Source organism: Pantherophis guttatus, chromosome 9 (genome assembly GCF_059756535.1).
Source record: "Pantherophis guttatus breed Tessera chromosome 9, ASM5975653v1, whole genome shotgun sequence".
Taxonomy (NCBI): domain Eukaryota; kingdom Metazoa; phylum Chordata; class Lepidosauria; order Squamata; family Colubridae; genus Pantherophis; species Pantherophis guttatus.
This window is the reverse complement of record NC_142071.1, coordinates 16,293,704-16,309,295: the sequence shown is the minus strand read 5'-3', so window position 1 is coordinate 16,309,295 and position 15,592 is coordinate 16,293,704. Positions and strand designations below refer to the sequence as shown.

General features: G+C 41.7%; 1 protein-coding gene across 4 annotated transcripts in view; it reads left to right on the top strand.

Moving 5' to 3' along the window:
• Nucleotides 1-15,587, top strand: part of AEBP1 (AE binding protein 1) — a 30,973-nt gene extending 15,386 nt beyond the window's left edge. The window contains exons 7-22 of one of the 4 annotated variants that reach the window (XM_034436953.3): nucleotides 251-328; nucleotides 1,530-1,586; nucleotides 2,018-2,110; nucleotides 2,399-2,470; nucleotides 2,867-2,976; nucleotides 5,307-5,446; nucleotides 5,884-5,968; nucleotides 6,639-6,783; nucleotides 7,183-7,274; nucleotides 7,575-7,698; nucleotides 8,938-9,134; nucleotides 9,865-10,044; nucleotides 10,937-11,279; nucleotides 11,956-12,095; nucleotides 12,970-13,069; nucleotides 13,715-15,587. In XM_034436953.3, the coding sequence (XP_034292844.1) occupies nucleotides 251-328; nucleotides 1,530-1,586; nucleotides 2,018-2,110; nucleotides 2,399-2,470; nucleotides 2,867-2,976; nucleotides 5,307-5,446; nucleotides 5,884-5,968; nucleotides 6,639-6,783; nucleotides 7,183-7,274; nucleotides 7,575-7,698; nucleotides 8,938-9,134; nucleotides 9,865-10,044; nucleotides 10,937-11,279; nucleotides 11,956-12,095; nucleotides 12,970-13,069; nucleotides 13,715-14,274 (2,516 nt within the window). In that variant the 3' untranslated portion in view covers nucleotides 14,275-15,587. Of the gene's footprint in view, nucleotides 1-247; nucleotides 329-1,529; nucleotides 1,587-2,017; nucleotides 2,111-2,398; nucleotides 2,471-2,866; nucleotides 2,977-5,306; nucleotides 5,447-5,883; nucleotides 5,969-6,638; nucleotides 6,784-7,182; nucleotides 7,275-7,574; nucleotides 7,699-8,937; nucleotides 9,135-9,864; nucleotides 10,045-10,936; nucleotides 11,280-11,955; nucleotides 12,096-12,969; nucleotides 13,070-13,714 lie in introns of all 4 variants that reach the window. The other 3 variants (XM_034436952.3, XM_034436955.3, XM_034436954.3) reach the window with 3 other exon arrangements.
• Nucleotides 15,588-15,592: the final 5 nt, after the last annotated feature.

The window sequence follows — 15,592 nt, the reverse complement described above, 5'->3', positions numbered from 1 at the left end:
GATCCTGGGGGTTGGGTTGGGAAATTCATTGTTTAATATTGTGAACTGCTGCTAGATAAATTCAGAGTTAGTTTTACCTCAGTAATATCATGTTATGTATTCAATAAACCAGTAGGTTTCTCATAAACGAAAATGATCCTGGACTTTTATTGGAGTACTCAAGTTGGATGTTGACAGCCTTATTCCAAACTTTAACCAAAGAGTTATTGCCTCTTTGGAATCCAACTTCTGTTTCTGTTTTGCTCAGCAGAGAAGGTGGAGGAATCTCCCACCCGTCCTTTCGAGAATCACTATGATGGAGGGTTACAGCTGCCAGATTATGAAGATGGTATGTGCTATTTCATGTCTTTTATGGAAGAGTCACAAAAGAAGAGTAATCAGCATTATTCTGCTGATTAATCTCTTTCTCCCAAGATGAGTCTCCTTCACATAGATTCTTTTGCAATTTCTCTAATGTTTGTTCCTGAGCGATCACTGGAGTTCTTAGGTAAGCACATGGCTTGGAACAGAATTCTCCCTATTGGTGCTTGACTAATGTGTGGGGCTACAATTTTCTTTCTATCTTGTGCATGAGCCACATCCAGGAAGAACCAGGCTGAGAAAGAATGGCATATATGAAACAATGCAGAGACGTTCCTCAGTTGACTTCCCCCTTTCAGCTAGGAAGGTGGAATGGGTCCTGATGTTGCTTTAATGTACACCAGGAGACTTCCCAACACAGCAAGTGTATAGTGGACCTTTGTCAGAAGAGATAAATCTGAAGGGTCAACTTGGTCTTCAAGAGACGCAAATCCATTTCGGTATTCTTGAACCTCCAGTTGGAAAGGGGCCCAAGAATTTTCTTTTATGTACACTTCTTTGTTTACTATGAAACTATTAATATGGAACAGCTGAGCAATTGCAAGAGAGAATGTTGTGTTATTTCTTTCCCTGCTGGAAAAAAATTCCCTCTATAACTGATTTTGCTGGGACCATGGGGTGGAAGAAGGCAATATTCTTCACCTTCTCCCCATTCTGAAGACCAGTTAGGTGACTACAGTATAGGTTGTAAACTTCTTTATTAATACTGGGCTTCGCTAGCTTGGTCATGAAATAAACATTTTAGGATATGGAGAAAAGTTAAATTAATGATTATATAATGGAGTATTTATTTGCTCCACTTTTTTTCTGTCTTCTCAGAAATATACAACAATATACATAAGTTTCTGAAGTGGCCAAGTCCAGATGTGATTGCTGCACCATGATCTTTAGATCAGCCTTATCCAAAATAATAGTGTACAAATATGTTGAAACTTCTCATTCCAAAAGTTCCTAACTATGTTGGCTAGGAGTTCTGGAAAGTCCATATTTCTGGAGAACATCTAGGCTATGGAGACAGCTTTGAATCATGCTGAAAAAATCCATCTTGAAAAAATCCCTATGAATATATCTATCATGAAGTTGGAATAGCTCAGTTTGAAAGGATGATGAAACTGTGGAGACTCTGAATGCTCCTTTAACTGCATTTCTGATTTCATTTTCCTCTGTAGTGGATTATGGTCTGCCTCCCCAGGAGCCCAAAAAATTTCCCAGCGAAACAGATGAAGGTGAGATGGAGATAGATGAGGAGAAACTCAAACCAAATGAGGACATGGAAACTGGGTTGGCCTGAGCCTGCAGGAAGGGGATTGTTGTTAGGAAGGAATGTGAATTGGATGAACTGGTTGAACCCAAGATGTGGCAGATCCCAAGTTGAGTTCCCAATCTATCTGATTTCAAGCAAGGAAGGGAGTCAACATTGGCATCCCTGCAACTCAGCCCCAATAATGTCTTCCATGAATTAGCACAGCTACATAATCATCACTTCTCCATCAACTGTAAGCCACCACTTTGGCTTTGCACTTCCATCAGTCTGCTTTACTTACCTTCCTTATTTGTACATTTGCCCCAACAAAGAAGAACTTGAGAAAGAATGAGTCTGCACTGTTGGGAATCTCAATGCCAAATATTAACACTTTTTCTCTTTTCTCTGAATCAGAGAAGCCTAAGAAAGGAGGAGGCAGTAGCAAGGAGGAAGAGGAGGGTGGAACAGAGGAGAGCAAATGGACAGAGGAGAAAAGCAAGGAGAAAGGTGGGTAAGCTTCAGAAAGAAGAGAGAAGCATTTTCTTGAGCTTGTAATTTAAAGATTATTTGCTTTGGTGTTATATTCAGGCAGAATAATTGGTGCTTAGGCTCTGCCAAGCAGCTCCTACGAACGAACCTAGGATCCTGGACTTCAGAAGATTGGAGAAAGAGACCTCTAACCTTTATCTATCCAGTGCCTCCCTTTCATGCATCAGTTTCTCAATTACTGTCTTTATCCTCTTGGTTGCTTTCTTTCCTACTTGAATAACTTCTTTGCCTCTTCTTTGCATGCAGGGAAGCCAAAGAAAACAGGAGGGAAAAAATGGGAAACTGATGAAAATGTGTGGACTCCAGAAGAGAAAATAAGTAAGTATAAAAGAGTGCAGAGATCATGCTGTCAAAGGAATGCAAGAGTCGGTAGAAGAACCGTTAAGAGAAAATAAATGAGAAATAAGCATCTCAGTCCTGGGAAAGAAGGAAGTATGAGAAAGGGACTCAAAGCAACCCAACCTTGATTCTGTTTAGTATAAGAGGGGAGGAAAGCTCTGGTTGTAAGATAAGAACTATCTGCACATGCATCAATGCAACTGACTGTATCTATTTATGAAATCCTAACCATTCTGTATTTTGCCATTGAAAGTCTTTGCTTGACTATATAACTGTTTAAAAGTATTGCTTTTAGAATTTCTTAAGACAACTGATGCAGCAGCTGCTTATCAAAGTGACTGCAAGTGTGACCTGCCCGTGTATTTGGATTTTCAGAATGCCCTCCCATTGGAATGGAATCTCATCGAATTGAGGATGATCAGATCTTGTCTTCTTCCATGCTGCGACATGGTTTAGGAGCTCAGCGTGGACGTCTCAATATGCAGGTATTTCCTGGAATTGATATCTGAAGTAGTAAATGTATGTCTCTGAAATGATATTAATATATAAATTAAAAGTCTGGATAGTGGACATTGTAATATCTGGAGAAAGCAGAAGAGAAGAAAAAGAATGGAGAAAAATCACAAAATAGAAGTAGAAGTAGAATACCTATGGCAGAAGAAAGTAAAGATAGTACCAGTAGCAATGTAGATACCTTGGTTGCAATTCCAAAGCATTTAGAGCACCACTTGAACATCATTGGCATTGACAAAATCACTATCAGTCAATTGCAAAAGGCAGTTTTACTAGGCACAGCTTGCATCCTTCAATGATATTATTAAATATTATTAAATAACAACATCTGGCTATCCTAGATCCTTGGGAAGGGGTCAATAGGTGGACAAAATGTCAAATCTATTTTAAATATCTAGTGATTGGGTGACCATCCATAATTTAAATTTATTTGCTGCCGAACTCCCAGCGATTCTGGGTATTGGTAATTACCCGCTTCATTCAACACAGTGTCTAAATTAATGGATCAGTGAAATACTGTGGATATAGTATACCTTGACTTCAGCAAGACATTCAACAAATTAGACTACAATCTACTTCTTGATAAGATAGAAAAAAGTGGGACAGATAGCATCATCATCAGATGGATTTGTAACTGGCTGACAAACCACACTCAATGAGTAGTCCTTAATGGTACTACATCTACACGGAGGGAAGTAAACAGTGGGCTACCACAAGATTCTGTCTTAGGCCCAGTACTCTTCAATATCTTCATAAATGACTTAGATGAGGGATTAGAAGGGGAACTTACCAAATTTGTGGATGATACTAAACTGGCAGGAATAGACAACACCCTAGATGATAGGCTCAAGATCCAGATGGATCTTGACAGACTTGAACATTGGGCTCTATCTAATAAAATGAAATTCAATGTAGAGAAAAATAAAAGTCTTGCACTTAGGCAAGAAAAACAAAAAATACACATATAGACTGGGTGAAACCAGGCTTAATAGCAGTAACTGAGAGGGATCTTGGAGTCTTAGAGGACAACCAATTAAATATGAGCCAAGAGTGTGCGGCGGCAGCCAAAAAACCCAATGTAATCCTAAATTGCATTAAATAGAGGGATTCAATCAAGATCAAGGGAGGTACTAATACTTTATAAAGCCTTAGTAAGATCACACCTAGAATACTTCATCTAGTTTTGGTCATCACGCTATAAAAAAGACGTTGAGATTCTAGAAAGAGTGCAGAGGAGAGCAATAAAGATGATTAGGGGACTGGAGGGAACATATGAAGAAAGGTTGCAGGAACTGGGCATGGCTAGTCTAGTGAAGAGAAGGACCAGGGGAGACATGATAGCAGTCTTCCAATATTTGAGATGCTGCCACAGAGAGGAAGGGGTCAAGCTATTTTCCAAGGTACCTGAAGGCCAGACAAGGAATAATGGATGGAAACTGATTAAGGAGAGATTCAACCTTAACAGATTAACAGAGTTGGAATGGACCTTGTAGGTTATCTAGTCCAACCCCCCCACCCAAGCGGGAGACCCTACACCTGTGATGGTGAACCTATGGCACGCGTGCCACAGGTGGCACGTGGAGCTATATCGGTGGGCACGCGAGTATTGCCCTAGCTCAGTTCCGGCATGCATGCGCACACCGGCCTTCTGATTTTCAGGCCTTCTGGGCCCACCGAAAGTTGGGAAACAGGCTGTTTCCTGCCTCTGGAGGGCCTCCAGGGGTGGGGAAGGCCTGTTTTTCAGTCTCCCCAGGCTCCAGAGGCTTTCTAGAAGTCTGGGGAGGATGAAAACAGCCTTCCCACTCCGGGAGGCTCTCCAGTGGCCGGAAAGATCCTGTTTCCCGACTTCCAGTCCCACCGGAAGTCAGCAAACAGGCCATTTCCGGCCTCTGGAAGGCCTCCGGAGGGGTGGGGAAGGCCGTTTTTGCCCTCCCCAGACTTCTAGAAAGCCTCTGGAGCCTGGGGAGACCGAAAAACAGGCCTACCGGGCCCACCGTGCCATCGCTTGCCAAAAGTGTGGGGAGTGGGTGGGGCCCATTGAATTATGGGTGTGGGCACCCATGTGTGCAACCTCCCTCCGTTTTTGGCACACGACAGAAATGGTGTAGGGTCTCCTGCTTGGGTGAGGGGGTTGGACTAGATGACCGACAAGGTCCCTTCAAACTCTGTTAATCTTTTAATCTGTTAAAACACATCTTTTCCCAGAAAGTTGAACAATTTGCATGCTTTGCATGCTTTAAATCAGTTCAATGCTGATTTAAAGATGTATTTCTGTGCTTTCCTTATTATTTTTCCCCTCCAGGCTGGATCCAATGAGAATGATTACTTCGATGGCGCATGGTGTGCAGAAGATGACAGTAGCATACAGTGGATCCAGGTGGATACAAGACGAATTACCAAGTTCACGGGAGTCATCACCCAAGGCCGGGATTCTCTGCTCCAGTATGTGAGGGTCTGGGCAAGTCTACTGTATGTGTGGGGTCTTGAAGGATCAGTTGAATGGATGAAATAAATGGATGTGGATGGGAAAAGTGGACCACCACAATATATTGCTTGCTCTGTATTGGATCTCTGCATGCTCTACAATTCTGCAACTAAAGAGGACAATGAATTCTACATGATGGTACGGTATTAAGTAAAACATTATAATTGTTGTATAATTATTGCTATATTGGGGCATTCCAGTTCCTGATTAGTGGAAGTTTTCTGGACCATCTCCCAGTTTTTGAGTCCTTTCCAAGCATCACTCCTATATTCAGGTTCTCTTCATCAAGACTAGAATTCTGGTTTTCTTAAAAGGAGGAGAGTCGAGAATGCTGATGTTGCCTCCAGCCAGCTTCCTACCTCCCACTGATCAGCCTTCTCTTTCTCTATCCTAGTGAGGACTTTGTCACCACTTTCTACATTGGCTTTAGCAACGATAGCCAGAACTGGCTCATGTACAGTAATGGTTATGAAGAAATGGTATGTACTTGACCTTGCAAAATCCTTCTGGTGCCTGATGTGAAATGATCTGTCTTTTAACAATGTTCTTTTATTCATACCTCACTTGACCTGAGAGGGTCCAGATGGGCTGAAACAGAAATTCCCAAAATTGGCAGTGACTCTGCTGGCTGGGAATTATGGAAGTTCTAATCCCAACAAGCTGAAAGATGCAAAAGTAGAAAAAGTCAGCCCTGGGGTACTAAAAACTTTATCCTGATTAGCCAGGACCTGTACTGTGCTGTTGATTTCAAGGGGTTGAGAAAGTCTGAGGCCCATAGTCACTCTTTACTTTGGTAATTCCTTTATTTGCAAATCTGTCTATCAATTTCAAGATTAATTTCCAGTGGACTGCAGAGAAAATGATCAGATTTGATGGTGCAAACTCATAGGACAATCAAAATTATTTTAAAAATTGTTCAAGGGAGCACCAATTGATATGAAAAGTTTGGCAGAATTTTTTTTAAAAAATACTTCTTTTAATGGGCATATGCCCAAAGGACTCTGAAGCGCTATAGTACATTAGAATGATCTTGAAAAAAAATAAAATGAGAGGCTCAAGGATACAGTTCTATAGTAGCTGGATCTTCTTGACTGTCAAAAAAAAAAAAAAAAAAGCAGCTGTCCCTCTTTCTCCTTCTCCCTTTTCTAGCTTTTTTATGGAAATGTTGACAAAGACACTCCTGTGATGACCGAATTCCCGGAACCGAAGGTGGCTCGTTATATTCGGCTCTATCCATTGACATGGAATGGTAGCCTCTGTATAAGATTGGAAGTTCTGGGCTGTCCCCTCTCCAGTAAGTATGGAAGAAACAGTGGCCCTTGGTCCCTTGTCCAGTTCAAAACGACCATTTTAAAAAAAAGGTAATTTGTGGAAGGAGATGGGAAAGACTAAGCTCTTAGGGGTCTGCTGCTACTGTGTTTCTCCGAAAATAAGACCCTGTCTTATATTTTTTTGAATCCTGAAATAAGCGCTTGGCCTTATTGCCATGCGCTCAAAAGCCCAATTGGGCTTATTATCAGGGGATGCCTTATTTTGAGGGAAACAGGGTAGCTAAACTGGTCTAAGTGGAGCTAAAATTCTGACTGGGTCATAAGCAGCTATTGGTTTGGTATCAGAGAGAGAAGATTTGATATTAAAGTTCCTGCCATGTTTAATCTGTCCTTCCTTTCTTTCTCCCCCTCTCTTTTTGCAGGCATCCACAGCTATTACAGTTTGCAAAATGAAGTGATGACATCAGTGGACAACCTGGACTTTCGCCATCACAACTACAAGGATATGAGACAGGTAAATATGCATGTTGAAAAAGATCTTTACTCTTCAAGAAATGCTGTTTTGAAGACAGGATTTAGGCAGGTTAGAAATAAAGAGGTAAAGAATAGTAGGTGATATATCCACTCATTTCGATTTCAACTTGAGCACAACAGTGTGTCTGAGATGGATTGTATGTCCTATGAATTCTCCTTAGATGGAGCTCAGCACCATTGCAGGATGTGAATGCTTCAAAAGCTTCCATGAACCTACTTCTAATCGCTTCTCTATCTTCAATTTTCTGGCTGGGAGTACCATTGTTTTCCTTCCCTGCAGCTTATGAAAGTAGTGAATGAAGAATGTCCCACCATCACCCGCATCTACAATATTGGCAAAAGCTTTCGAGGACTTAAGATCTATGCTATGGAGATATCCGATAATCCAGGCGAGCATGAACTGGGTAAGAATCCCACTGCCTTCAGCAGGCCAGGTCCCAAAGACGCAGACATCCCCAAGTATTATGCAGATCGGATCACAGATCTTTTTGTCTTAGTTCAAGAGAAGAATCTCTGTGTATACCCAAAGACATAACAGACATACATGTACAATACAACACACAAATTTTACTTATTATTATCAGCAGGGTGGTTGTTAAGTGCTAGTAGCATTCAATTATGTTATCTTTTTTGCCATGGTTGTTAAACAAATCAGTGTGGTCGTTAAGTGAGTCTTGCAGTCATTAAGTCAATCTGGCTTTCCCACCAGCTGGGAAGGTTGCAAATGACAATCAAATGACCATGGACCTGTCATAAATACATGCTGGTTGCCAAGCACCCAAACTTTGATCATATGACTGTTGGGATGCTGTAATGGTCATAAACATGAAGACTGGTCATAAGCAGTAGTGGTATTCAGCCGGTTCTAGCCAGTTCGGGCAAATCGGTAGCAGTGCTGTGGGAGGCTCCGCCCACCTGCCCAGATATCATCATGTCCCATTTTTGATGCTCTGCACATGTACAGAAGGTCCTGCGCATACTCAGAGGTATCACGCGTGAGCAAAGCAAGCGCACGTGTGTGCTCACATTTGCAAAATGGTAGCGAAGGTAAGTCAATACCAACCCTGGTCATAAGCCACTTTTTTCAGTCCTGTTGTAATTTCAAATGGTTACTAAACAAATACTTCTAAGTCAAGGACTACCTGCAGATCTAAAAATTATCATGTTAAAGTCATACTTGATAGAGATTATGTCATAAATAATCAAAGCAATAAATAGTATAATATTAGATCAAGTAGTGGGAGCTACATGGTTCCTTAGAGGCTGAGAGTTCAATCCTAGGCAGTGGCAGAGGTTTCTCTATCAGGACACAAAAAGAAAATATCTGCTGTGAACTCCACAAAGGCGTCAGGAAGGGCATCCAGCCAGTAAACGCTTAGCTCCATTCAGTTGTCCCAACTCCACTCCAAATAAAGGGAGTACAGGCTCATAAAAAGAAAAGAAAATAAATAGATCAAGTAGTGGATTTTCATTACCTTATAAAATGTGCTTCTAATTTCTTTTGCCCTCTACTTTCTTTCTGCCTTTTGCATAACACAGCTTCCAGGGGAAGGGAATAGCATTATGGGTATTGATGTTAATATGGACTCTTTGTTGCATTTTCTAATGGAGTATTAGCAACTTTCCATTTTGAATTATTATAGGAGAGCCAGAATTCCGCTATACAGCTGGCATCCATGGCAATGAGGTGTTGGGTCGGGAGCTGCTGCTTATGCTGATGCAGTTTATATGCAAGGAGTTCAAGGATGGAAATCCACGCATCCGGAACCTGGTGACGGAAACCCGCATCCACCTTGTCCCATCGCTTAATCCTGATGGCTATGAGATTGCCAGCCAAATGGTGAGTCTGACTCTGTAGACTGAGCTGAAGGAATCCAAAGACATATGGAGGGAACCCCAAACTGGAAGAGTTGGGGCTATTACCAAAAAAAAAAAAAAAAAAAGATGGAAATGCACCAGTTTGCTAACTTTCTAAATTTATGCACACTAAGATCTCCCTTGGCTTTGCATAGCTGTGCCTTGCTTTCTTTACTAGAAAAACAAAAAAGTTGGCTGCTTGAGCCATTTCAGAATTAGGTCTTCTGCCCAAGTTGAGCACAAAGCATCCAAGCAATTTGCAGCCTGACAACTGCCATGTTAGTTTTATACACACCTTAATGGTTCCTAGACAGCTGTTTTGGCATCATCACCACAGGGAACAAAAATAGGGAGGCCTACTTGTGATTGAGGCTGTCTCAAAAAACAACAAAAAACCAATAAAAAATAAATGTAAGGTTTAGCCATGAATATGATTATGCAAGCATATCCTCTTTTCCCCGCATTTTGGCCATGTCATTTTGGCCATGTCATTCACTGGAGAAAACAATTATGTTTGGAAGAGTTAGCAGTAAAAAGAAACCAGGCTGCCAAAAAATATGGTGGCTGGATATCATCAAAGCTGACACCAGCCAGAGCACAGAAAAACTCAAAGAAGTAGTGTAAGATTGGAAGATATGGAGAGACCAGGCCCATAGAATTGCCAAGAGTTGGACACAATTGAATGGATAAAATCATCATCTTCTTCTTTTCAGGGCTCAGAATTAGGGAATTGGGCTCTGGGACATTGGAATGAAGAAGGCTTTGATCTCTTTGAGAACTTCCCTGATCTCAACAGCATCCTATGGGCTGCGGAAGAAAGAAAATGGGTACCACACAGAGTCCCCAACCACCACATGCCAATTCCTGATCACTACCTTGCAGAAGATGCTGCAGTAAGTCAGGGCCGGATTTAGATGAAAAGAGACCCTAGGCTATTCCACTTATGAGGCCCTTTCACCTATAGTGAAAGTGTAATTTTAATTTTGCTAACAATTTGAATGTAGGCCCCTCTTGATCTTGAAGCCCTAGGCTGAAGCCTAGTTAGCCTATAGGAAAATCCGGCCCTGCAGTAAGTACACAGATGGAAGAAGATGGGTGAGCATCTGGTGCAGGAAAAACCCACCAGCCCTTAAAACATGTATGTGAGTTTTTAAAGCCAGAAATAATCCAGTTCAAGAAACATAGAATATAGAATCTTGGGGCTTCTAGTTCAACTACCTGCTTAAGGCAGGAGACCTTATACCATCCTGGTCAAATAGTTGTTCAGTCCATTTTTGAATATCTCCAGTGATGGAACACCCACAACTCTGTGGGAAGCTATTCCATTTATTAATTGTTGTCCCTGTCAAAAAAAATCTTCTTACTTCTAAGTTGAAACTCTCTTTAACAAGCTTCCATCAGTTAAAAAGAGTGACCTGACCTTTTTTATTTGTTTTCATCTGCTTGGGCTGGCTGAGTTTAGAAAAGCTGAACAGGGTTGGACCTTGTGAGGATTTGGTTAAGGGCGCCACATAATCCCAGGGCTTTAGGCTAGTTGTTGAAAAAGCATTCTAGAAGAAATTGGTTCCGTGCTATTACTAAGAAAACTAAATTGATTTTGAAGTCATCAGGAGTTGAGATGGAAACCGAAGTAGAACTTATATAGCTTCACTTTTAAAATGAAAAAAAAAAAAAGCTTAATCATGGCTTACAAGAAAAAAAATACTTATTTTTCATTGGAATATTCTGGTGTGATCCCATTCTTTCCAGCATCCATGACTTGACTTTGGAACGTTTTTCTCCCAGGTGGCAGTTGAGGTAAGGGCCATCTTAGCCTGGATGGAGAAGATCCCCTTTGTGCTTGGTGCCAACTTCCAAGGGGGCGAGAAACTCATTACCTATCCATTTAACATGGCTCGGCCCATCAATGAGAATGAAGTAGGTCGTCCACCATCTCTGGAGGACTATGAAGAGGAAAATCCAGAAGCCAAAGAGACCCCAGACCATGCCATCTTCCGCTGGCTGGCGATTTCCTATGCATCAGCCCATCTCACAATGACGGAAACGTTTCGTGGAGGCTGTCACGATCAAGATGTGACCAACGGAATGGGGATTGTCAATGGGGCCAAGTGGAAACCACAAGCAGGCAGTAAGTATGAAGCATGGAAGAAAAGCAGAAGGAATCTCAACAGGCTGATCTGTTAGGGGAAGTGCCATTATTGATAATACATAGCTGCATGTGGATGTACACATTTCAAACAAGATTCTTTCAAGTTCTCCTGCCTCTTTTTGCTTTCAACCTGTGTTTGTCTAATGCCGTTTTTGGTCCTCTGCTCCTTGGTTCTGAATTTGCATAGAGGATGTGAGTCATTCTATATTTTTTCATAACAATGTTGATCTTTTTGGTTCAAAATATCTTCCCATTTTGCAGAACATAAAAAGGAAGGAGAAAATAGCAAGATGAAGAATTTAAAGGCATGAGATAAGGAAATTTCAGAATTGTAATCTTGTATGTGTCTGTGTGTGTATGTGAGTGCGTATGAAGCAGTGACACTAGATTTAGATAGATTCCTGGGTCGGTGTGACCTCCAATAGGAAATGAGGCTAAATAGGAGATCTTTATTGTTTAAGCAGTTCTCTCATGAAATTTGGTTTCTCATGAAATTCACCCTTTGAGGATTTAAACGTCAATCAGGTTTTCTAAATTTCACTTCATCCTCTGACTTTGCAGTCTTTGTACAATTTGTAGAAGTGAGTTTGTCAAGGGAATTAAGCCCTTAAGTGGAGAGTAGAGGGTGATGTCCTTTTCCTGCTAACTCTTTCAGCCCTGAACGATTTCAGCTACCTACACTCCAACTGTCTAGAGCTCTCCATCTACCCTGGGTGTGACAAATTTCCCCATGAAAGTGAACTTCCACAGGAGTGGGAAAACAACAAGGAATCTCTTCTGACATTCATGGAGCAGGTGAGGTGCAGAGTTGGTCCACAGAATGAACAAATCTTTTCAGCTAGGCTGGGTCAGTCAGTAAGGATTAAACCAGTAATATACCATTACTTCTATCTGCATGTAACAGGTGAGTGCCCTTCACCAAGTCATGAAGAGAACAAGTTGTTCATCCACACAGTTGGTTGGATAGAGTAAATGGAAAACAGTTGTACTTTTCATGTGTTGTCTCCAAATAGTAATTTTAATGGAAAAAAGGGAAATTATTAATGCACATTTTAAAATTACATTTATAATTCATGTTTTCTTTGGAGCTCAAGATGGTGTTTAGAGCAGTCTCTACTTACTCTCCCATCAAAAAGCCAATGAGCTTATTATCTTGAGCTAAGTGACTGGCTCCATGTCACTTAATAAACTGTTTGGCTGGATGGGGATTTAAATCTAAGTATCTCTAGTTCAAGATCAGTGCCTAATATGCTAAATTACATTGTTTTTATGTACCTCACTGGAACATTGAAAGCTCGCTTAGTTCTTCTGTTGTCTGCTACTCAAGGACAGTAGAAATATTGGATGGTTGGACAGTGTTTAGAGTTAGTTCCTGCACTGTTCTTATTCTGAGCACCCTCAAGCATTTTGATGGATGGCAATTACCAGAACAAGTTTTTTTCCGGTTGCGTACAAAACGAAGTATATCTAGTGCACTAACTTGGAATACATACCAAGTATCCTATGAACCATCAGAGTTCTTATCAGGCATCCGAGTTTTCATAATAGCTTAACGGACTTTTCAGAAGTGTGTCCTGGAGGCCCGAGGTGGATGATCACAGGAAAGGCAACATCTAAACAATTTAAAATAAAAATATAATTCTCCTACCCTAAAGACTTTGTCTTACAGGTACATCGTGGTATTAAGGGCACAGTGACAGATCAACAAGGAGATCCCATTGCAAATGCATCCATTTCTGTGATGGGGATCAATCATGATGTGCAAACAGGTATGCGTAGAATAGTGAAGACAAATATACAAGTCCTTTCTTTGAGCCTTCTTAGCACACGCATCTCCTTGATCTTTTTGCTTGCAAAGCACGCGCCTTTTTTCACACACAAAGAACAACAGAGTGGGAAGGGACCTTGTAAGTCTTCTAGTTCAACCCCATGCTCAAGTAGGAGACCTATACCATTTCAGACAAAAAGCCTCCAGTGATGGACCAAAATGTACTATTGATTGTTTTCAGTGTTAGGAAATTCTTGCTTCTCTCCTTCTTTAGTTTCCATTGCTTCTTATCTTCTGGTGCTTTGGAAAATAGGTTGACCTTCCTCTTCTTTGTGGCAGCCCTTCAAATACTGGAACACATTTCCTTATCTGCAATCAGTTTCAGCATCATAGCAATAGCACTTAGACTTACATACCATTTCAGTGCTTTACAGCCCTAAACATTTTACAGTCAGCATATTGCCCCCAACAATCTGGGTCCTCATTTTACTGTCCTCGGAAGGCTGAGTCAACTTTGGGTTGGTGAGACTCAAACTGCCAAACTGCTGGCAGTGGGCAGAATATCACAGGCAGAATTAGTCTGTGATACTGCATTCTAACCACTGTGCCACCATGGCTAATCAGATATTGCTCTCTTGTGTTCCAGCAACTGGAGGAGATTACTGGCGCATCCTGAATCCTGGCGAATACCGCGTTACAGCCAAGGCCGAGGGCTACAATCCGAGTGTCAAAACCTGCAGCGTCTTTTATGACATTGGAGCCACCCAGTGCAACTTCATCTTGTCACGGTCCAACTGGAAACGCATCCGAGAGATCATAGCCATGAATGGCAATCACCCACTTGGGAGGCCCATGCTGGGACGACCCATGACACCTAAGGAGCGCATGCGCTGGAGGATGAGGATGCGCCAAAGAGCTCGCCTGCGCCAGAAGATGCTTGAACGGCTGCGGAAAGCCAGCACAAGCATTCCCACCACCGTTCCTCCAAGTTCTGCATTTTCCTTCTGGTTCAGCAGCACCACGCTCCCACCGTGGAGCCAAGAGCCTCCCATTGCAGAATCAGCCACTTCTTGGGATGCCGATGTCTACACCGAGACGGTGACAGAATGGGAGACAGTAACAGAGGAAGTAACCGAGGTGGAGATGACTGGCACTGCCTTTCCCATGACCACAGCAGAGACGTACACAGTGAACTTTGGCGATTAGGATCAGCCTGTCAAGTTTGTGAGGACTGCAGGCCAGGAACGCTCTAAAGACATTCCTAAAGCCTACTCTGCCTCTTCTGGAGCAGGTAGTGGTATCTATTCACTGTAGTATGTGGAGGCATGTTCTCCTAGTTTTAGGACCCACCAGGAGCCCCTTGCTTTAAGCAGGCTCTAAGAGCCGTCACATTTGCATCATTTATTTTTCAAACACACACAATGAACAACTTTCTCTTTCTTCTTTGGATATAAAGGCTCAGCTTTCTTTATAGGGTTGGAATACTGAATGGAAAGTTGAGGTGAACAAATTGTACCTCTCAGGATGACTATAGAATAGGGAACAAGCTAAGAACATAACCTGGTTGAATCTTTTAATATTCTGGTATGTTAACCTTTTTTTTTTTAATTCCTACTTTATGTTGTTCTTTATAGCAGGGGTCCCCAACCCCCGGTCCATTGGCCAGCACAGGTCCGCAGCATGCCAGCAACTGGGCAGCGCAAAGAAGCAAAGCCCCATCCATGGGATGCAGGCAGCATGCAAAACCACACGACCTCCAGTCCATGGAAAAAATCTTTCTCCATGAAACCAGTCCCTGGTGCCCCAAAGGTTGGGAGCCACTGCTTTATAGTATAGTGTAAGATTCTTGCAATGGGGAAGGAGAAGCAAACTAGGCTTTTATCCAAAGGCCCACAGCTATTGCTTCCCCATGTAAATTCACTGAAATAATGGAGCCCATCAAGCACTGACACATATTTGGGGCACAACCAAAGTTTTATCAAAGTGTCCCCATGACTGTTAAATTGCAGTCATTTATGAAAGGGATCTGCTATATGAAAAATTCAGATTTCTTTCCAATTCTATTTAAGAAGTGAAATAATTCTTAAAGCATAGAATAAGACCATAACTAGAACCAGAGCAAAAATTGATTAACTTGAACATTGATTTGAAAAAGAAGACCTATTTTTGACTTCTCAAAATGCCAACCAGTTTAACTTTCCAAGGCATAAATGGCTTTCTTTCAGTTTTCTTCACTTGATCCGGCTTGAATTCCCATAGGATTCTGGGTATTTTCCAAAGTGAGGAGCTGGTACAGCCTAATCTTCTCCCAGTTACAAAGTCAGTATCACTTTGTTGTGGTCCTAACATCAAGGAAAGCTGTTGCCTTGATTGCAACAGTCAAGAAGGAAGATTGAGATTTTCTAAATCCATGGATGACTTTGAAGCAGCTGCTGCCCAGGAGGCAGTCCAGGGTCACCTTGAGTCTTTTTGGTTTTCCAACAGTTGTATTCATTGAATAAAATGAATTATACAAGAAATTCCC